This window comes from Hemibagrus wyckioides, linkage group LG19 (genome assembly GCF_019097595.1).
Source record: "Hemibagrus wyckioides isolate EC202008001 linkage group LG19, SWU_Hwy_1.0, whole genome shotgun sequence".
Lineage (NCBI taxonomy): Eukaryota > Metazoa > Chordata > Actinopteri > Siluriformes > Bagridae > Hemibagrus > Hemibagrus wyckioides.
The window spans coordinates 1,839,858-1,863,980 of NC_080728.1; the positions used below are offsets into that span (position 1 = coordinate 1,839,858).

A 24,123-nucleotide genomic window follows, 5' to 3' on the forward strand; every position below is an offset into this window, starting at 1 on the left:
GCTTCAACAGTGCATTTCAGATGATGTTCTGCTCCTACTACGTGCATAACATTGACTATCCGGTTGAAATAGCAGCTACAATGGAATTCTTACAGAGGTGTGTATGCATTCATTAGGCATTACACGTGAGATGTGCCATACTGAATATTTTTGACCAAACTTTGTTACTTTAATTAAATTTAATTAATTAATGATTATCCAAAAAATGTGCAAAAGGGACAAGTGTGTCCACAGTTTGAATTTTTGGCTTTGGCCCAGGCAGCAATGTAATTTTTCTGATTAATTTCAAATTTAACTTCAGTCTTATTTTTACATTTGGATAATTTGAATAATGTAGATTGTTTTTAAGTTATGAACAGTATTTGCTTCCTCATACAAAGCTATTCATTTTCACACATTTTCATGATTTATATTTTTAATTTACTCCCTTTTCAGTGATTAACTAGAGCAGGGGTGTCCAATCTTATCCGCAAAGGGCCGGTGTAGGTGCAGGTTTTCATTCCAACTGAGCAGAAGCCACACCTGACTCTACTGAAAGCCAAGATCTACTGATTAGCCAGTTGGAACCAGGTGTAGCTTCTGCTTGGTTGGAATGAAAACCTGCACCCATACCGGCCCTTTCTGGATAAGATTGGACATCCCTGAACTAGAGTCACAAAACAGGATATTTAATTGTTTATTTATTTCAGTATTTCTTCTTGAAGTCATGATAATGTGAAGTCAGAAGTCATAAATTGTTTCTGATAAGGAATTATGCAGCAATTCTGTTTATAAGGGTATAATGTATTCACTTCTTAAGCTCCAAGACAGTTATTCCTTAAAGCTACATCCAAAAAACATTAAATGTATTTTGTTGCAGCAAAATGGCTTGTGAGCATCATCACTGTGGGTCTTCCTTATGGCTAGCCTGTTGTCATTTTAAAGTTGTTTTGGCCCAAACAAGATGATCCTCTGCCTTCTGCTTCACCCTTGCTGTTTATAGCTTTCTTCAAGGGGACTTTGAAATATTACATTCTGCAGATAAATGTATACAAATTTCAGATCAGTGGTGCATGTGTTTTATTCAAAAATATATTCAAAGCAACTTACCTTGTAGCTGAAAGTTGGCAGTTCTACCACATTTTCAAATTGGGCCTCAGATAAAATAATCCTGGCTTTTTAATGTGTCAGTATTAGTTATTGGTTAAATGTCTTGAAAATTCTTCTTCCAACAGATGCATCTTCAAAATTAATCCAGATCAAGGCACCAAGTTCTCACGAAAAGAAAAGAAATGCCAATATGCTGTGAACCCAAGAGTTCTGAGCTTAATTTCCAAGATTGCTGATTTTGAATGGAGAGAATAAATGGTAAGTTCAGTCCAAAATCAGCTCCTGTGTTAGTTTTAGGTGCAATGGGAACAGATTTGAATTCTTGTTCTTTTTTTGAAAGGTGTCAATTTGTTGTATTGATAGCTTTTTTCTACAGTATTACAGCATAAAAAAGAAGACTGATTGTTGGGAACATAGAAAAGACATACAGTGAGGGAAAAAATGATTTGATCCCCTGCTGATTTTGTACGTTTGCCCACTGACAAAGAAATGATCAGTCTGTAATTTTAATGGTCGGTGTATTTGAACAGTGAGAGACAGAATAACAAAAAAATCCAGAAAAACACATTTCAGAAAAGTTCTACATTGATTTGCATTTTATTGAGTGAAATAAGTATTTGATCCCCTATCAATCAGAAATATTTCTGGCTCCCAGGTGTCTTTTATACAGGTAAGGAGCTGAGATTACAGTAGGAGCACTCTCGGGGAGTGCTCTTAATCTCAGCTCCTTAACTGTATGAAAAACACCGTCCACAGAAGGAAGCAATCAATCAGATTCCAAACTCTCCATCATGGACAAGACCAAAGAGATGTCCATGGATGTGAGGGACAAGATTGTAGACCTACACAAGGCTGGAATGAGCTACAAGACCATCACCAAGCAGCTTGGTGAGAAGGTGACAACAGTTGGTGCGATTATTCCCAAATGGAAGAAACACAAGGACTGTCGATCTTCCTTGGTCTGGGGCTCCATGCAAGATCTCACCTCATGGAGTTTCAATGATCATGAGAACGGCGAGGAATCAGCCCAGAATTACACTGGAGGATTTTGTCGATGATCTCAAGGCAGCTGGGACCACAGTCACCAAGAAAACAATTGGTAACACACTACGACGTGAAAGACTGAAATCCAGTAGCGCCTGCAAGGTCCCCCTGATAAAGAAAGCACATGTACAGGACCATCTGAAGTTTACCAGTGAACATCTGAATGATTCAGAGGAGAACTGGGTGAAAGTGTTGTGGTCAAATGAGATCACAATCCAGCTCTTTGGCATCAACTCAACTCACCGTGTTTGGAGGAGGAGGAATGCTGCCTATGACTCCAAGAAGACCATCCCCACCTTCAAACATGGAGGTGGAAACATTATGCTTTGGGGGTGTTTTTCTGCTAAGGGGACAGGACAACCGCACCGCATCAAAGGGACGATGGACGGAGCTATGTACCGTCAAATCTTGAGTGAGAACCTCCTTCCCTCAGCCAGAGCATTGAAAATGGGTCGTGGATGGATATTCCAGCCTGACAATGACCCAAAACACACAGCCAAGGCAACAAAGGAGTGGTTCAAAAAGAAGCACATTAAGGTCCTGTAGTGGCCTAGCCAGTCTCCAGACCTTAGTCCCATAGAAAATCTGTGGAGGGAGCTGAAGGGTCAGCCACAAAACCTTAATGACTTGGAGAGGATCTGCAAAGAGGAGTGGGCCCAAATTCCTTGAGATTTTTTTGTTATTCTGTCTCTCACTGTTCAGATAAACCTACCATTAAAATTACAGACTGATCATTTTTTTGTCAGTGGGCAAACATACAAAATCAGCAGGGGGTCAAATAATTTTTTCCCTCACTGTATTCATTTTTCTGCAAATGTAGAGGGGTTTGAATGACTGCCATTCAAGTGGTTGTCTCAAACTCAGTGGTACTGGAGTTTTGCTTGGCATTTTAGAGCCTGAAATAGAATTCTGATTGAACTGTGAAAATTGAATTACTGATGTGTGTGGAAGTTTATATAAAGACCAGGTGAAGGCAATTATTTCAGTTGTCCACTACATATTGTTACTGTTGGGCCAGTTACAATTAATGTTCATCTACATGGAGTGACTAAAAAGAAATTAGAGAAATTGGAGGACATGGAGAAAACTCAAGATTGGTTGAGTATAGAATCATCGTACTGTGAGTGGAACACTTTCAGGCATAACCACTATTAAATCATATATTGAAATTGATAAAATGGTGAAAAATACTTGAAAATAACTCCAGTTTATGTGGAGGCAAGAAATCACATTTCAAAAATTCATTTTCAAAATATATTTGAAGAATCATTGTCTTCTTTCTTGTACTCCTTATAGATACCTGTTTGAAAGATTTCTGAAGAGAGTATCCCTCAAAAGCCTTCTCAAGTCCCTGTGTGGCATGTATTGTACATGTTATGGACAATGAGACCATTTTTTTTTGTTTTGATGTTTTGTTTTGTTTGCTTTCTATCATGGTTTTGATATAAAAACTTTTTATTTTGCAATTTACCATTTTCTATTAAAGTTTTGAAAAAAACAACAATTGTTTCTATCATTTGTGTTGTACTGTATTCTAATAAGGAAATAAAGAATTTGCTCTAATCTCAGTTAATCAGTTTCTTATTCTTGCTTGACTACATTCTGGACTATTACAATGCACTGTTTTCTCTGGCATTACCTATGCCTATTTTACTTTTGTCAGATTCATTAGTGTGTATATGCATTTAGTTATTGTGACATCACTAAATAGGTGTGGCCAGAGGAACAACATGCCTGGAAGTGTCAGTCTGGAGATCACTGCAGTCTTTAAAAAAAACATGCGTTGGTGTAATGACAAAAGTTAAGTAAATTTCTTTTTAGAATTACAGAGTTTGAATGTAGAAATACACATACAACACATACACATACAAATGAGTTTTATTGTAAAATGAAGGCGGGAAATGTTAAAATGTTATTATGGGCATAAACATTTAATATAATAAGCTACCTGTTTAATTACAATTTATTATTGTAATTTTACGTAAATTACTATGTAATTTAAGATAACAGAAAAAAATACAGTTAAAATAATACAGTATTTTTTTGTAAAAAAAAGAGAATTACTGTAATTTTTCATTAATGGTATAATCCATAAAATTTCAGTCAATTTGTTAATTAAAGATAATGGTCATTTTACTGGTTTTTGAACATAATTTTAAATAACGGGAAACTATTGTAAAAAAAAATTAGTTATTTTCTGTAAAATTAGGATTTTTTTTTACAGTGTGGGGCATCAAATGTTAAAAAACTGAAATGTGTTAGAAATAATGTGAAAATGTACAGTCTTTCAGTCATAATTCAGTGTGATGAGGAAAAACTCCCTAACAGAGTCTTCCTTGGGTTTGTTAGTTATAAAGTCCATCCCTATATCCCTCCTCTAGTTAGATGTTACAGATGTCTGAAATTTGTGCATGTAGCTGTGGTTTGTGAAGGTAAACAACTCTGTGCAGGATATGGAGGTGAACATGTGGAAACACTAAATCCAAAGTGTTGTTATTGTGGAGAGGCACATAAAAATGTCTAGATGAATATAATAGAATATAAACCACATATTTGTGTTCAAGAGTCTTAAAAAAAAAAGAAGCACTAGTGGTAGTGGTGTGGATTGGGAAACAGAAAATAAGAGTAGTTCATTTTTATAATCTGTGAGAATTTAATTAATAAAATGTTAAGTAAAATTGGAGAGACAGGGATAAGTAGGATTATATGGAGTGGAGATTTTAATGCTCACAGCATATTATGGGGAAGTAGATGTACAGACCAAAATGGGAAAGTTCTGGAAGAGTTTCCAGATTTGGAGAACTTAGTATGTGTTAATGATGACACAGGAATGGATTTGGCAACAGGAAAAAAAAATCAGTATTAGATCTAACTATTATGTCTCAAAAACTAGCTACAATTAGTGATTGGAGAGTATTGAATAATAATCCAATGAGAAGTGATTACTAATGCAAATTAGGGGTTGAAGTAGCTTTAGCAAATAGGAATATGTATCTAGGTAGAAGTTCAAAACAGCAGATTGGAATGTTTTTTAAGGAAAAATTGCTTGCGTTAAGTGAAGAAAATGGAGACATTAAGGAACTTAATGATAAAATACGTATGTGGAGTTATTAATACTGCAGAAGAAAAAATATATAGGAAAGTATAAGAAAAAAGCTGTCCCATGATAGACAGAAGAATAAGATAAGAGAAAGAAACCGTGCAAAACATTTGTATTTGATTTTATTAAATATAACAGATGACAGGCTAAAATTATTGGAAAGAATTTTGTGGTATTATAGGAGAAAAGGTGGAGAGAATTGATTTATAGGAATGGTTAAGAAAATGGGTAGAGTCCATAAGTGTAATAAACTTCCTGTATTAATTAATGACTGTATGCAATTTGTATCTAGTAGTGCAAAAGCAGAAGAATTACAGTTAAGACACAGGAAATAAATAAAGAAGTAGGATATGTTGAGACAGTTTTGTGGCAAAAGAAGGAATGACATGATAATATCTCGACTCTGTTTTAGCCACACAGCATTAAATCAATCATTTTTTGAAATTGGTAAACACAGTACAGGTCTCTGCAGACCTGTGGAGCTCATTAGGTGTGTTTACATGGACACTTTTTAATCAGATCGGACTGAATTCAATCAGATTGACGAATCTGATCGCAGCGTTTACATGAACGCGTAATTAATCGGATTGTTATGCGCGTTCACATGACATGATTAGAATCAGATTAGATCTTTTGACATGCGCAAAGTCCACGAAAACATCCGTACGTCATAGGTCATTGCACATGCGCAGAATTTCCAGGAACATATTCCATCTGATTAAGTGTTTACATGTCCTCTCGATAGGACTAAAAATGGTTTAAACCACCCCTTACCATCCGATTGAAATTTTAATCGGATGTGGCAAATTCCATCCGATTGACGTGTTTACATGACACTTTTTTAATCTGATTGTGCTTCTAGTCCTGTTACAATCGGATTACAAGTGTCCATGTAAACACACCTAATGTCAGGAATCACTGGGACAGTTCCCTGCCAGACCACTGGAGGGGGTGCTGGCAGTTGAATCAGGAGAGCCTGCTTTAGAATTAGAATCAGAATCAGAATAAGAATGTGCTTTATTGCCAAGTATGCTCACACATACAAGGATTTTTTTTTTGGCGCTGGAGAATACACAGACATAAATTATAATATTGAAAAATATAGAAGTACAGATATAAGTAGGATGGAAATATAAATAGGGTACTTATGGATACTTATGTATAGTATTGCATTTGTGCCTATATACATGCATGTATATATAGATTTGTATTGCACTGGGGGAGATAGCAGACAGATTAATTGTTCAGGAAATGAATGGCTTGAGGGAATAAGCTGTTCTTCTGTCTGGATGTCTGGATGTTTACTGCTCTGTAGCGCCGTCTGGAGGGTAAAAGTTCAAAGAGGGGGGTGGGCCGGGTGTGTGGGGTTCAGAGTGATTCTACCTGCATGTTTCCTTATTCAGGATGTGTAATGTTCTTGAAGAGTGGGCAGGTGGGCACCAATAATCCTCTCAGCAGTCCTGACTATCCGTTGTAGTCTTCTTATATCTGATTTGGTGGCTGAGCTGAACCAAAAAGTAATAGATGTACATAGGACAGATTCAATGATTGATGATGAGCCAATGCATGTTTCCCACCTCAGGTCCAGGGAGATAGTAGAGCCCAGGAATCTGAATGACTCCATAGTAGCCACAGAACTGTCCATGATGGTTAGTTGTGGTGATGCTGGAGAGTTCCTCCTGAAGTCCACTACCATCTCTACTGTTTTGAGCGTGTTCAGCTCGAGGTTGTTGACACTGCGCCAGACAGTCAACTGTTCAATTTACCGTCTATACGCAGACTTGTCACCGTCGCTGATGAGGCCGATGACCATGGTGTCATCTGCAAACTTAAGGAGCTTAACAAAGGGTCTGTAGCAGTGCAGTCGTTCGTATACAGCAAAAAGAGTAGTGGTGATAACACACATCCCTGGGGACCGCCAGTGCTAATGGTGAGGGAACCAGATGTAAGCTTCCCCAACCTCACTTGCTGTTTGTCTGTCTATCAGGAAGCTGGTAATCCACTGACAGATAGGGGTGGGCACAGAAATCTGCATCAGTGTGGTCTAGAGAAGATCAGGGTTGATGGTGTTGAAGGCCAAGCTGAAGTCCACAAACATTATCCTTGCATAATTTTATTAGTTGGATCATTAGCGGAAAACTGTTTTTTCAGCTTTTCAGAGTACTTTCTTTTAGCCACTCTGATGTCCTTATTCAGTGTGTTTCTGGCCTGATTGTACAAGATTTTGTCCCCACTTCTGTATGCATCCTGTTTGGCATGACAAAGCTGCTTGAGTTTTCCTGAGAACCATGGTTTGCTGTTGCTGAAGGATAGGAATGTCCTGGTAGGGATGCACATATCCTCACAGAAGCTGATGTATGATGTTACAGTATTTGTGAGCTCATCTACATCTGTATCTGAAGCTTCAAAAACATCCCAATCAGTGCAATCGAAGCAGGCTTGTAAGTTCCCACTCTGCTACATTGGTCCATCTTGTTAAATCTGTTAAAACAGACTTAGCTTTTTTAAATTTCTGTCTGTAAGTTTGAAGGAGATGATCCATGCAGTGATCAGAAAGTCCTAAACCTGCACGTGGGACAGCACAATATGCGTGCTTTACAGTGGTGTAACAGTGGTACAGTGTATTACTGTCTCTGGTTGTGCATGGAATGTGCTGTCTGTATATTGGAAGTTCACGGGTGAGGTTAGCTTTATTAAAGTCCCCCATAATGATAATAAGTGAATTTGCTTTACTGTTTGTTTTCCTTTGTACTTTGTGCCACGCCCTTCCTATTGTTCTGCCTTTCCGCCTTGTCACCTGTTTCCCCATTTCCCTTGATGTGCTGCACTATATATGTAAGCCCTTGAGTACCTGTCCTTTGCCAGCCCAGTCCGTATTACGGGTTGTTTGTGTTTTGTTTATCATGTTTAGTTTTGTTTTCCGTTTTGTTTTAGTCTCATCTTACCCCTGTGAATAAAGCAGTGCCTTGTTTAATCCTGTGCATAGGTCTGATTTCCATGGCGTGTGGGTGCACGTGTTTCCAATGGAGATCTGGTTTCAAGCCCCACGTGGTGTGGGGGACCCGGATGTTACACTCATAGAGGTAGTTTAGACTGTAGGAGTAAAAAAGTTAAAGTTATTTAACCATAACCAAAGAATTATTAGAGTATCTTAAGAAAACAGGTCTGATTAGAATTTAGTTTTTTTTAATTATTGTTATATTTATTTTTCTTTTACATCAATGCTCCACTCCAGTAGGTGATGGAAATGCACCAAAGCTGGTTTTCCAACCTCCATTAAATCCAGATGAAGTACGAGGGGTTTGGTTTTGCTGAGTGATCGCTAGTTCACTACTTTTCATTACACACATCATACACCTTTGGAATTATGGTGTGTATGTACTGACTGTCGTTATCCTCTTCTGTGATGTTGAATCATTGTTTGAGTATCAGTGTTATGTTCTGTAAAGTTTAATGTGAGAGCTACCGCTAAATTGCTACTGCTTAAGTTGCTGGCCCAGTGCTAATATGTCACTAGATCATTCACAGTTCATGTGGGGACGTGAACATGTGACTGAGTGAATCAGAGATCTCATACCATACAGTTTTAAGTTAAATACACAGTGAATACAATATGTGACGATTTAAACATTTAGATTTAATTCATAAAACTACATTGAGATGTTGAAATGCGAGCTGATGCAGCATGTGTACACAATATTTCTTGTGAAACTGGTTTAATTTTATTCACCATTATGTTTCTCACCACTGTGAATTTTATGTATGAAATAATGTGTATGAGAACACAAGACAAATCACATCCCCTATTAACTCAATAAGAGACAGTGTTTTATTTTAATATGAGACAATCCCATATTATACAGGACAGGGGGCAACCCTACTCTAGATAATAGCTAGTTATCTGTAGTTAACCACTAATTTCACTCTTTTTAATGACCAATATGTGGAAGCAAGAAAGTGAACAAATTAAAAATGATTGATTAATATAAATAGTTTTACTGCTGTTTTGGGTTTTCTCTTTTTTTTTCTTTTTTGTGTTTTTACACACCAGATATATCACCAAATGATAGTAAACTCATGGTGTCTCCTGGTGGTCCAGGGCCCCTAAGCTAACACACCACATAAAGGAAGAAACGGCCCTGAGGATGTTTACAACAGATGTATCGATTGTTCAGTTTTAGATGTTGTCTGCAGTGTCCCTTTAATCATATTGTCTAACTGGTGTTTGTACTTTCAGCATTTATGAGAATGAGAAGGTTCAGTGAAAGGTTTGAGGACATGTTTGATCATTTCCACTTGTGTGAGTTCATTATGTTTTATTTTATTTCCTTCAGTATCAGGTGTGATTCACCTGTGAGTGAAAAGTTGGTCAGCTCTGGACTCAGCGCTCAGAAACCTCCAATCTGAGAGAAATGTAACTGACTGTGAAAACACTCGATCTATCCTATAATAAATAAATGTGCAAATCCTCTTGGGTCCAAAAAAGGTTTTCATAAAGTTGGTTGCCTTTACTTTATTCTCAGAAATCTTGTTCCAAAGGTGAATTCTGCGCTCATGAACATCCATTTGGTTTGTTTCATGCACAAAATATTAGGAAATATGGGATTGATGAAATACTAAATCCCTTAAAAAGAGACTGTTGGGGTTGCTTTTCCATTTGCTGAACAACCTGTATGTGGCACACTTGCTCAAATTACTGGTGATAACTTAGGTATAGCATTCTTGAGTTCTTGGAATTATTTAGTGCTAATTACACTATATTGCCAAAAGTATTTTCGCTCACCTGCCTTGACTCGCATATGAACTTAAGTGACATCCCATTTCTAATCCATAGGCTTCAATATGATGTCGGTTCACCCTTTGCAGCTATAACAGCTTCAACTCTTCTGGGAAGGCTGTCCACAAGGTTTAGGAGTGTGTTTATGGGAATTTTTGAACAATCTTCCAGAAGCGCATTTGTGAGGTCACACACTGATGTTGGACGAGAAGGCCTGGCTCTCAGTCTCCGCTCTAATTCATCCCAAAGGTGTTCTATCGGGTTGAGGTCAGGACTCTGTGCAGGCCAGTCAAGTTCATCCACACCAGACTCTGTCATCCATGTCTTTGTGCACCAGTGCACAAAGCAAGGTCCATAGTCATGTTGGAAGAGGAAGGGGCCAGCTCCAAACTGTTCCCACAAAGTTGGGAGCATGGAATTGTCCAAAATGTCTTGGTATGCTGAAGCATTCAGAGTTCCTTTCACTGGAACTAAGGGGCCAAGCCCAACTCCTGAAAAACAACCCCACACCGTAATCCCCCCTCCACCAAACTTTACACTTGGCACAATGCAGTCAGACAAGTACCGTTCTCCTGGCAACCGCCAAACCCAGACTCGTCCATCAGATTGCCAGATGGAGAAGCGCGATTCGTCACTCCAGAGAACGCGTCTCCACTGCTCTAGAGTCCAGTGGCGGCGTGCTTTACACCACTGCATCCGACGCTTTGCATTGCACTTGGTGATGTATGGCTTGCATGCAGCTGCTCGGCCATGGAAACCCATTCCATGAAGCTCTCTGCGCACTGTTCTGAAGGCCATGAAGTTTGGAGGTCTGTAGCGATTGACTCTGCAGAAAGTTGGCGACCTCTTCGCACTATGCGCCTCAGCATCCGCTGACCCAGCTCCGTCAGTTTACGTGGCCTACCACTTCGTGGCTGAGTTGCTGTCGTTCCCAAACACTTCCACGTTCTTATAATACAGCTGACAGTTGACTGTGGAATATTTAGGAGCGAGGAAATTTCACGACTGGATTTGTTGCACAGGTGGCATCCTATCACAGTTCCACGCTGGAATTCACTGAGCTCCTGAGAGCGACCCATTCTTTCACAAATGTTTGTAAAAACAGTCTGCATGCCTAGGTGCTTGATTTTATACACCTGTGGCCATGGAAGTGATTGGAACACCTGATTCTGATTATTTGGATGGGTGAGCGAATACTTCTGGCAATATAGTGTATTTCTGTTGACTTTGCTTAATTGATAAGTCTTCAGCTCAGTCAGTTTTCTCAGAGGATGACCCAAGTTTGACTTGAAGATCACCAGTACTGAATGATCAGCATCATGCCAGTTTGATAGATGATCCAAAACTAACCCCTTTTTTTGGCATCAAGCAAATAAGGTTGACATCATGCATGATATTTTGGAAGGGGTTGGTCAATATGAGATCAAATTACTTTTTGAATATCTCATTGAACATTTCATGCTTTCTCTAAAGAAAGCTTGTTAAACAGGATGTATGCTTTTAACTATGGCTTTTTGTTAACTACAAACAAGCCAACAAATATTATCCTTGACTGTGCAGGACATGGAATAGGCTTAAATGCATCGCAAACACTGTGTTTAGTCACAAACATACCTTTGATATTTGGTGACCTTGTACCAGAGAATGATTTGCACTGGCACTTGTTGCTCTTGTTGTTGAATATCATAAACATTGTGTTCTCATACTGTATCACTGAGGGGATGACAGTGTATTTAAAGCATCTTATTGTTGAGCATCATCAACTCTTCAAAGAAGTGTACCCATCAAAAAACCTGCTTCCAAAAACCATCATTTCATGGTCCTCTACTCAAGGCGCATTAGAAAGATTGGACCATTCATTCATATCTGGACCATGAGATTCGAAGCAAAGCACAAATTTTATAAAGATTCTATGAAGAACTTCAAGAATTTAACAGTACTGCTTGCAAATAAACACTGAGTCTGGTCGAGTCAAAATGTGTTCACTTGAGACACTTGAATTTTCTGAAAATATACTGTAGGTGCATCACTCCATGTTGATTCACAAGCCACTGTCAATCTTACAAAGCGGGTAAGATGTTGTGGTGTTGAGTATCATGTTGCACAGGTACTGATAAAAACATGAAAACAAACACTTTTCAGTAAAATAACCTCAATCATTTTACATAATGGTAAAGTGTTTTTTGTTTTGATTGAGCATGAAACATGTTTCCATGATCACTTTCCTGCTTTTCATGTGAGTGAAAACATACCAAGAAACATAGTGGTATAGAAAGATAAAGATTAACACATTTCAAATCTTTTGATGCCCAAATGTCATATGGGTGTGATTCACAATTTTATGTTGTGTCAGGGAGTTGGCACTTTGTTATCTGCATTTGTGCATTAAATGTAAATGCTTTGCAATTTGCTGCAATTAATTTCAAAATATGTCCATGCATGGAATTTCTAAATCTAATGTATGGATTTGCTCAAATAAAAGCTGTAAGTTTTGGCATTCAGTGTAGTCATTTTCACATAAAACATATTGTGTTAACTCAGTAATGAGTAATGTTAACTGTAGGAAGTTTTAAACTGAACATGATTTAACACTGGTAAGTTGTACATATTATAATTAGTTAATCAGTAATTAGTTATAATTAGTACAGTTAATCTCCATGGGATTAGTATTTTAACTCCAAAAAGAGTTAAATTTTAACTTTGAAAACAGTGCTAAAAAAATTCAACTGCAAGAGCAAAGTTATTTTAACTTTGTGCTGGAGTCTGTTTGATGGTCACGCATGTACACTCAGATTGAGTTGATTTTAATTAACAGGAAGTTTATTCCAAAGATCAGAATTTGCTGTGTGGGCCAAAATATATCCACAATGATGTAAGATAGACAAAGACAAAATCTATTTAAGAGGACAGCATGGGCCTTGATCAGGTTTTTTGTAACATTAACATGAATATACCATTTTGTCCATACTTTGTTACATTTCTGAAGAGTAACAAAGCCAAACACCAAAGTATCATTTGATGGATTTTTGTCAAAAGCAAATAACAGTTTCTTGATTTGTAAAAGCTGTAGTTGTTGTGGTTGTTGTGTTTTTAAACAGTGAAATCTAATTCAGGAGATTATTAAAGGAATCATCTACAATTGTTATTTGTTGAAAATTGAAAAAATGACCCTATATTGCAGTAGCCCAGTGTTTTCCAGGTCATGTTTCCAGGGCATAGTAGTAGGGTCACATTAAAATAACCTTTCACTAGACCACTCTCACTTCCTTCCCACTTATTTGTATATTTATGAATTGATATCAATAGAGTAAGCAGAAATCTAATTTTAAGTGTGTCTATAAAAATGTAAACTTGTGTCACATCCATGTCTTTACAGTGAATCAAACAGATCAGATTAACTCAGCAATAAGAGCCTCCCAAATCATTCATGTTTGCTTTAAAATAAATTTTATTGGTTGTAAAAATCTGATAAATATACTAAGAATAATGGCATTAATATTAAAATTAATTATATTACTAAACTGTGTCTATGCTTAACTTTCTTTACTGTTGTGGCTGCAGTTAACATACTGTTGTTCAATGCCTGCAAACCTGTTTGCTATAAACTGCAATAAGTCTCTGTTTAAATCCCTGTTAGACAAGAGTGCGGTGTCATAACTGTTTAATGGTGGTGTTTCTGAGCTTTGAATGCCTAACATGTCTTTCATGTGTATGAATTGTTTTTGCTTTTTTAGTTTATTTGCTAAATACCCATGAAACACACATGTGCTGTGTAACTGCTGCACACTGAGGAAGTTCTAGATTTGTCTTACTGACTGGGAGAACACTGATTTGGACTGCAGAGCTATGGAAAGTCGTGAAGAGCCTCAATCTTTGGAAATCTTTTAGGTTTAGGAATATATTTGACTATCCTGCTAACTCTGACATCTGCCACCAACAACCATGCCACAGTTAGTCACAGAACTCAAACTTTTTCTTTATTATTTATGTTGTGAACATTAAACTGAAGCTCTTCAGCTGTTTATGCATGATTATTTATATTGTGCTGCTGCCAGAAGATTGGCTGATTAGATAATGGCACTACTGTGCAGATGAACAGCCATTCCTAATGAAGTGGTCAGTAAATGTACACTATGAAGGTATACAAATATAAAAACATATTACAAAACTAAACAAATAATAAACAGAGAAATCGCATAAACCATCAACACTAAACTATACAAGAGTTAGTTCTGGTCCATTCATTTATTTGGAGAAGCACGACTGATGTCAGTAGACTTTTATTCAGTTCAATATGTCATAAGTAAATGAGTGATGTGTATATAAACATCTTCTCTATTCCCCAACATGCAGGAACACTGGATTCTTCATCACACACAGATATTCATTACAGCCTGAATCTAAAAGAAAAAGATGTGAATTAATCAGCACAAAGTGGACTGTGGTACTTCATGATCAACATCATGTAATCATCTCTGCTCCAAGAGAAACATCATCATCTCCTGTTTATAATTAATCATTCAACATTTCTTCATTCTTACTAACATCTGTCTTCTAACATTTAGCTAGAACAAATGAGAACTTCCACAAGTTCTAACAGGATAATGAGCAGATATTTACCCATCACATCACTGCTCTTATCCAATCACAGGAGCTTTTTTAAATAACGAACACTACTGTGTCATTTAGTTCTTGTTCTACATTTATATTTAAGTGCAGACTTTAAGAAGAAGCTGAGGTGAATTTTACAGGAATGACAGAAGACACAATGTTCATTTACAATCACTCTCATGCACTCATTTGGGACATTTTGTAGACTCTGTCTGAATCCCTGTTTTCTGTCTTCACATGAATTTTAAATCAACACACTTTACTGAACACAAAACACCATTAAAGACAATTGTTAGAAAAATTCACATTAAATAGAATATAGTGACATTTTCTAAAACTGGTTTTATTTCCTAACCTAGTAATTTAATATTTATTGGAACAAAAGAGAAATGTACAACTAATGATAATGAGGTTGAACTTTTATTAAAAGGTCATTACTCACATCAGAGTCTGTAGTTTGTAATGTTCATCATCCTTAAGAGCAGAGAGCAGCTTCTTTCCTGAGTCTCCTAGATTATTATTGGACAGATCCAATTCTCTCAGGTGTGAGGGGTTTGATCTCAGAGCTGAAGTCAGAGCAACACAGCCTTCATCTGAGATACCACACTTACACAACCTGTAGAGAGACACAATGACACACTCTTCACTGGTTGTACTTGGCAAAATCCTAACTTGGAATCCCCTGTGTCTTATCACCAAAGTAGGCATTATGTACCTAGATATTTTGAAGGGTATACCCTAGCTGACGCCTAGACTTCCCCAGGTGCAGTGGAAGGATGGTCTGTGTTACTTGGAGCAGGTACTGCAACCACACTTAAGATAAATGGCTTAACATATATTCTTTTATCTTTAGTGAATGATACTGAACAAGCTCTGCAGCTAGTCAATGGTGAATTAGAAGCTCTGAGAGAAGTAATTCTTCAGAATAGGATGATATTGGACATCTTGACTGCAGAGCGTGGAGGTGTCTGTAAGATGCTTACACCTCATGCTGTTGTTTTATTCCTGATAACTTTCACATCACCAGTGTTATTCAATATATGAGAAAGGTTATAGCTAGTCCACTGCCAGCTGATGACTCTTGGTTTGCATGGCTCTCTTGTCTTTGGGATGGTTGGGGTAACTGGATTTTATATTTAATTATACAGTTGTTGTGATCATTCTGTTCTTACCGTGTATCCTTAAGTGCATTTCTGCTTGTGTAAGGCAATCTGTAGATGCCCTAGTTAACAAATACTTTTGTAGCAGTTCCAATCAGTACAATGAAGGTCTTGCTTTCTGCTGGACAGGACCACCCTCTGACCTCTGGCATGCGCGGCCTTAAAGGGTGACTTTTGTTTGAGCTTAGGGCTGTGGGATGGCCCAGTTGGCAGTAAGACTGTTTTGATGCCCACTACGGCCCTTGGCTGAGTGTGTGTCACCATTTGTTTATGACCTCATCTTATTACCATGATATCCTTTGTTTTGTCTGTTTTGAGAGTATGTGCCAAACACAGACACAAAGTGACAGTGCAGTGACAGTTCCGTCTTCCGTATCTTAGATAGGCCTTTTCATAATAAACTTGTAAAACTGCCAGTGAACACGTCAACCACCATGTCTGTTTCTGCTAACGTCTTTTGTTTACCTATAGATGATAATGAAGATTATACCTTTCTTCTGTATAAATACTCCTTGTTCATCTCATTAAATTTCGAAGAGTTCTGCTATTCAATCACTGTCTCTCTATGGTTCTTTGGCATTTGTTTCCTGAATTCAGCTCTAGAGGCTGCAGCAGAAGTGTGGCTCAGGATTTTCTCAGAGTGAACCCGAAAATTCTAACAATGGGTTGGGCCGGTATGCAAATTATAGCAGTCCAGGGTCTCAGGTAGGGAAGAAGTGATGAATTCTCTGATTACTCTTTCGAAGCACTTCATCACTACTGAGGTCAGGGCTACTGGGCGGTAGATGTTGAGACAAGTGGGCTGGGGTTACTTGGGGACAGGAACAATGGTGGACTGTTTGAAGCATGTCAGGATTATAGACTGTTCCAGGGAAAGGTTGAATATATCACTGAACACAAGTGTAAGCTGGTTGGCACAGGCCTTCAGGACCCGACCCGTGATGCCATCTAGTCCTGGTGTTCAATCTCCTAAATTCCTTGTACTCGTTCACGTTCCATTGGCGAGCCCCATGTTGTACGTGGTGGAGCGAGATCTCAGGGCATCGTGGACAGATTTACCCACCCATTGCTTCTGATTGGGCAAGTCACCCACTAGTTTCCCGATAAATCCCACAACTGCTTATGTGAACTCATTGACATCCTCAGAGTTGTGCCATGTCCTAGTCTGCATCATCCACAGTGTCTGTCTGGTTTAGCCTTTGTTTATATCTAGGCATAAGGAAGGTGGCAACATGGTCCGATTTCCCAAACAGTGGATGTGACTGTGCTTTATAGCTGCCTTTGAACTGTGTGTAGCAATAGTCTAGTGTTCTTCCACCCCTGGTGGGGCAGGTGATGTGTTGATGAAAGTTTTCTGCTGCGCATTTGAGGTTAGCAATGTTGAATTCCCCTGCCAGAATGAGTACGGTGTTGTAAAGAAGACGAGGAAGAAAAGAAGCTCTGTCTGGTGAAGAATGGTTCAGCCATGTCTCGGTGAAGCAGAGAAGGTTGCAGTCTCGAATGTCTCTCTAGAATTTTACCCTGGTCCTTAGTTCATCGAGCTTGTTTTCCAGAGACTTAACATTGGCTAACAGGATACCCAGTGTGTGTGTGCTCTTAGCCTGTTCCTGACACCAGCTCGTTTGCCCCTCGGTCGCCGCTTCGGGTCTCATCCTTTGTTTCTCAGAATCTCGTTCCGGCCGGCATGAGGGTTTAAAAACGGCGGTAGGATTTTAAACCAATAGAAATAAGAGTATCTCTGTCATATGTAATAATGTCCATTGTGTGGGTAGATATGTTCCAAGGTGGTCCAGAGCACAGAAAATAAACAAAAACAAACAAAGCATGGTCGGAGCACTCATGACGGCAGTCGACCTCACCAGCGCCATCTAAATGAATAAATCACTTAAAAAAGTAATTAGATCTGGAAAACAGGATGTGGTCATTCAACTAAATCCACATTAACATCCTCCTCATCAACACAGAGATAAGTGTTATTCTGGTAGTTTCCTCTCCTCAGTGATCAGCTACAATGTCATTATTAATTATGTGAACTAACTCCTCACATCTGTACTTTACTCACTATAGTCATTGTGTACTACAGTAATCCCCCATTTAACGTGGGGGTTATGTTCCAAAACCACCCGCGATAAACAAAAATCACGGACGGCAAATGCTTTTTTTTATTGTTTAAGCTGTAAATCACCCTCCCACACTCTTTAAACACACACAGAAAACATTTGCAAGCATGTAGCGAGATGAATTTTGGACAAATTCGTAAAAATATAACATTTATAGTGAGTATTATGTATGTATGTGTAATGTCTGGGACCCCCACCCTATGCGGGGCTCGACCCCAGACGCCCGTGGTGTGTGTACACACGCCAGCACACGGTGTAATGAGACCCATGCGCAGGATTCAACGAAGCACTGCTTTTATTACATTTAAGACACGACATAGGGAAACAAACGTAACACTAGACATGGCGTGGATAACTAAACAAAACGAAAACAAAACCTAGACCTTAGCTTGGACATGGAACCTAGCAAACAAAACCCCAACAGAAACCACAGTACAGATAACAATCATGGACCCGGACACAAACACAAGGATCCCTATTTATAGGGGTAGACATTAGGGCTAATGGGATACAGGTGACACAATCAGGATAGGAACAATAGGAAGGGCGTAACAAAAGACACACAAAGAAGCAGGCTTCCAAGGTTCACCTGCCAGCGCCCTCTCTGGGCCTGGCAGGGAACTGTCCAGCTGTTCCTGACAGTATGTTCCTTGCCAAAAGCCTTAGAAGGTGCAGAGCATTTGAGTGACATAATGGGGCTTGCAGAAAAAGCATAAAAATACAGCGTACACAAAACAAAACCAAACACTCGGGACAGTGACATGCCAAAAACTGGGATGCTGGAGAATTCTGCTTCCCTTTCCCCAACTGCACGCATAGCCAGCAGCCAATCACAACAACAATATTAATTAATGTTTATATTTTGTAATTAATGTTTATATTTTTATTAATAAATTACTTTATTTCAACATAAAAACAATTTACAAGGTTTGCGGATACCGCGATATACCAGGAAAATCCGCAAAAAAAAATTATGTTCCAAATAAAAATCTCCTATATACCAGGACCGTGATATATGAACCGTGATATAGAATTGCTGTATTTTATTCCATTTTAATTGTTTTATTCTATTTAATTCTACTTTCATGGACAGTTGAAAAGCATTTCACTGCATTTCATACTGTGTATGGTTATATATGTGACCAATGAAATTAAAATTTTAATGTTTTCAGTAACTTTTTCCTGCATTACATCTCAATAAAATCATCAGCGTTCACATGACCTGGATGAAGATTAGACCATGATTTATCATTAATGTTTTAAGATATGATCTTACCACAGTGTTTCCAGTTTACAGTGAGGATTCTCCAGTACAGCAGAGAGACTCTTCACTCCTGAGTCTCCTAGACTATTAGCGTTCAGATTCAGGTCTCTCAGGTGTGAGGGGTTTGATCTCAGAGCTGAAGTCAGAGCAGCACAGCCTTCATCTGAGACACCACACTTACACAACCTGTAGAGAGACACAATGACACACTCTTCACTGGTTGTACACAGGGACTTTTCTAGAGTTTGATCAGTACTGCAGCACAGACCCCCAAGAATTTGATAAAAGTACCTAAGAAGCATTCAGTTCTGGTGACTTTGGGAGTAGTATTTATTAGTTTGTTGTTTTTCTTGAATCATTTTATGTGACTGACTGCAAATGGAGGTTTCCACTGAGAAAAATGTAAGAAAGGAGTAGCACAGCACAGGGCTGGGTGTATTATTGAAGATGATTAGCTGGAGTAATAATCAGCCTTTATGTTTTAAATCATTCAAATTATGTAAATGATAACATATGATGAAGAGGAAAGCCTATTTTGTCTTATTGTGCACTGAGTAACACACACTAGCTTTTTAGATACCAGGACAACACTTAAGACGAGAACTTGGATTTTTTATGGACTTTTTTTACATATAGGTGGAAATCCTGGTGTGGACAGGGGGAATTGCCCCCTCCACTTTAATGGTTGTTCCATTCAATATATCATTGTACACCTAAATATGTAGATTTAAAAAATATAATAATGTGTATTGAAAACACTTGTGCAAATTATAAAGTTAAAAGAATGCGTTTTTAAGTTTTGAATGATTTCGTCCCCCCTCTGCCTCACAGTAGTTTGGTCCACTGCCTGTGACCCCTGATCCCACACACATTAGGCTGGTATGAGTGTTTGTGGTCCAGTTGTGGCTTACCAAGTAAATAATTACTTTACTAATATTTATTTAAAACAGCAGACATGTGAAACCTGTTTCTTCTACCACTCATCATAATGTTAATATGTTAATAATGTTAATAATGTTATAATAATGAATAATGTTACCTTGCGGTTTACACACTGACAACAAAACATTATAGATCTGCGTCTTCAGTTCAAATAATTCTAATTAGCTTTATTAGCTAAGCACACACTACGTGCTTCAGCTGTGTCTGCAGCTTAGGATAGTTTATTTGGGTTATTCATTGAAGTATCTTATCTTTTAAAACCAAACTTATTTAGTGTCCCTGTTTAGGAATTGCTATTATGAAAAAAAAAAAAAATTCTCCTTATTGTCCCCCCAAATAATTAAATAAAATTTCTGCCAATGTTTCTACGCAACATTGATACCTTAGATGGATTTTTTACACTTTTTTAATCTTCACTACAGGGTAATTGTTGTTGTGTGCATGAACCGGATGTGGAGACAGGAGAGGGTAGGGAAAATGTGCTGCTAATTGCTTGGTAATGGCTTGTAGTCATAAGAGTTACATAATATAAGCACTGTTCTGTATTTAAGAACTATTTTTAACTGATTCCCTTTCTCAGCCATGAGAACTTGACGCACTCGCTGGGATGGGGATTTTCTGCTTTAGTTTGCCAAGAAAAGCCACCACATTAACGTTTCCTTATAATACATCCCACGACTGGTATGTACAGTATCTCACAAAAGTGAGTACACCCCTCACATTTTTGTAAATATTTTTTTATATCTTTTCATGTGACAACACTGAAGAAATGACACTCTGCTCCAATGTAAAGTAGTGAGTGTACAGCCTGTATAACAGTGTAAATTTGCTGTCTCCTCAAAATAACTCAACACACAGCCATTAATGTCTAAACCGTTGGCAACAAAAGTGACTACACCCCTAAGTGGAAATGTCCAAATTGGGCCCAATTAGCCATTTACCCTCCTCTGTGTCATGTGACTCATTAGTATTACAAGGTCTCAGGTGTGAATGGGGAGCAGGTGTGTTAAATTTGGTGTTATCGCTCTCACACTCTCTCATACTGGTCACTGGAAGTTCAACATGGCACCTCATGGCAAAGAACTCTCTGAGAATCTGAAAAATAGAATAGTTGCTCTACATAAAGATGGCCTAGGCTATAAGAAGATTTCCGAGACCCTGAAACTGAGCTGCAGCACGGTGGGCAAGACCATACAGCGGTTTTACAGGACAGGTTCCACTCAGAACAGGCCTCACCATGGTCCACCAAAGAAGTTGAGTGCACGTGCTCAGTGTCATATCCGGAGGTCGTCTTTGGGAGATAGATGTATGAGTGCTGCCAGCGTTGCTGCAGAGGTTGAAGGGGTGGGGGGTCAGCCGGTCAGTGCTCAGACCATACGCCACACACTGCATCAAATTGGTCTGCATGGCTGTCGTCCCAGAAGGAAGCCTCTACTAAAGATGATGCACAAGAAAGCCCGCATACAGTTTGCTGAAGACAAGCAGACTAAGGACATGGATTACTGGAACCATGTCCTGTGGTCCGATGACACCAAGATAAACTTATTTGGTTCAGATGGTGTCAAGCGTGTGTGGTGGCAACCAGGTGAGGAGTACAAAGACAAGTGTGTCTTGCCTACAGTCAATCATGGTGGTGGGAGTGTCCTGGTCTGGGCCTGCATGAGTGCTGCCGGCACTGGGGAGCTACAGTTCATTGAGGGAACCATGAATGCTAACATGTACTGTGACATACTGAAGCAGAGCATGATCCCCTCCCTTCAGAGACTGGGCCACAGGGCAGTATTCCAACATGATAACGACCCCAAACACACCTCAAAGACCACCACTGCCTTGGTGATGGACTGGCCAAGCATGTCTCCAGACCTAAACCCTATTGAGCATCTGTGGGGCATCCTCAAATGGAAGGTGGGGGAGCACAAGGTCTCTAACATCCACCAGCTCTGTGATGTCATCATGGAGGAGTCTAAGAGGACTCCAGTGGCAACCTGTGAAGCTCTGGTGAACTCCATGCCCAAGAGGGTTAAGGCAGTGCTGGAAAATAATGGTGACCACACAAAATAGTGACACTTTGGGCCCAATTTGGACATTTCCACTTAGGGGTGTACTCACTTTTGTTGCCAACGGTTTAGACATTAATGGCTGTGTTGAGTTATTTTGAGGGGACAGTAAATTTACACTGTTATACAGACTGTACACTCACTACTTTACATTGTAGGGGTGTACTCACTTTTGTGAGATACTGTGTGTGTGTGTGTATATATGTATATATATATATATATATATATACACATACACTACCAGTCAAAAGTTTGGATACACCTTTTAATTCATTATTTTTTGTTTAGTGACTTATTTTCTACATTCTACAACAATACTGGAGATTTCAAAACTATGAAATAACACACATGGACTTCAGTAATCCATATGTAATGACAACAAAAAACGGTCAGTTGTTATTTTAAGACACGAAGGTCAGGTGTTCTGGAATAGTTCTTGCAAGAACAGTATTGTCAAGTGCATTTGCAAAACCCATCAAGCCCCATGATGAAACTGGCTCACATGAAGACCATCCCAGTAAAGCAAGACCAAAACTGACCTCTGCTGCAGAGGAGAAGTTCATTTAGAGTGACCAGCCTCAGAAATCACCAATTAACAGCACCTCAGATGAGAGGCGTTATGAAGGCTTTACAGAGCATCAGTAGCAGACATATCTCAATATCAACTGTTCAAAGGACATTATTGTGGATTTCAGCCGCCTTCAGCATTGTTTTACAATGTAGAAAGAAATAAACATCAGGAAAGACCATGGAATTAGAAGATGTGTCCAAACTTTTGACTGGTAGTGTATATATATATACAGTATGTGTGTGTGTGTGTGTGTGTGTGTGTGTAGTGTCTATTGTGTGTGTGGTGTATATATACTCCTGAATTTACAAATGGTATACACTACATGTCATACTGTGTATGGTTATGTGTGTGACAAAAAATATGAATTTCAAATTTCCTGTAACTCTCAAAAATCTTATTTATTTACATATATTAATATAATCACTGTTACCATGAACAGATCTTTCTTGAGAAGATCAGACTGTCAGTAATCAGACCTAAAACAGGATCAGACTCTAATTAGTTTTTGAAGTTGTTAGATCATTGGTGTATTTTTTAAACCCAGACTGTGAAAGTGTAAATGGTTTATTCAGTATTGACAAGAACAACTGTGACTGTGTTTTATTTATACAGAATGTCTTTATCTATTATTATGACCTGGATGAAGATTAGACCATGATTTATCATTAATGTTTTAAAATATGATCTTACCCCAGTTTCTCCAGTTTACAGTGAGGATTCTCCAGTAGAGCAGAGAGACTCTTCACTCCTGAGTCTCCTAGATTATTCCAGGACAGATTCAGTTCTCTCAGGTGTGAGGGGTTTGATCTCAGAGCTGAAGTCAGAGCAGCACAGCCTTCATCTGAGACACCACACTCCCACAACCTGTAGAGAGACACAATGACACACTCTTCATCGATTTTTTTTATCTTGGTTTAAGACGTACTTTAAAGTTGATGTGTTTGTAAATGATTTTATTATTCAGAATGACATCAGGATTTAATATCACCTGTACATTCTAATGAACAATGTCATTAAAATTATCACACTGAGTGTAAAATTTAGTTTCACTTCAAAATTCATTTAGGACTAAATTTACAGATGATAAACCAAATCACAAGTGACCATCACAAGTTATTTTTCACCTTGACTGAGTGATCACACTCTCTTTGGAAGTTCACTACTGACCAATCAGTGTTGTGTTTTCAAACACGATTTGAAATACAGAGTCACAGAATTTCATGGCTTCATGTGAACAGCAAGGAAGCAGCAGATCCCTGAATTAAAGCAAACACCTTACAAAGTTCATCTAACAACAAGGAACTAAGAGTAGCTCGTGAGCTGCAGGCCAACCTACAGTCACATAACCTAAATAGTAAGAAGGATCTATTAAAATGGTGGAAGGAACA

The 24,123-nt window shown here is 38.5% G+C and overlaps 3 protein-coding genes across 15 annotated transcripts in view; 1 reads left to right on the forward strand and 2 right to left on the reverse strand.

The window, feature by feature from the left end:
- Window positions 1-24,123, forward strand: part of LOC131370162 (NACHT, LRR and PYD domains-containing protein 12-like) — a 404,348-nt gene that overhangs the window by 275,005 nt on the left and 105,220 nt on the right. The window lies entirely within an intron of this gene.
- Window positions 1-24,123, reverse strand: part of LOC131370166 (NLR family CARD domain-containing protein 3-like) — a 237,541-nt gene that overhangs the window by 65,746 nt on the left and 147,672 nt on the right. The window lies entirely within an intron of this gene.
- Window positions 12,910-24,123, reverse strand: part of LOC131370163 (NACHT, LRR and PYD domains-containing protein 12-like) — a 37,387-nt gene continuing 26,173 nt past the window's right edge. Inside the window, exons 8-11 of one of the 4 annotated variants that reach the window (XM_058417324.1) lie at window positions 23,426-23,599; window positions 19,178-19,351; window positions 15,064-15,237; window positions 12,910-14,410 (exon numbers count right to left, since the gene is read on the reverse strand). In XM_058417324.1, coding sequence (XP_058273307.1) covers window positions 14,398-14,410; window positions 15,064-15,237; window positions 19,178-19,351; window positions 23,426-23,599 — 535 coding nt within the window. In that variant the 3' untranslated portion in view covers window positions 12,910-14,397. The remainder of the gene's footprint in view (window positions 14,411-15,063; window positions 15,238-19,177; window positions 19,352-23,425; window positions 23,600-24,123) is intronic. The other 3 variants (XM_058417323.1, XM_058417322.1, XM_058417321.1) reach the window with 3 other exon arrangements.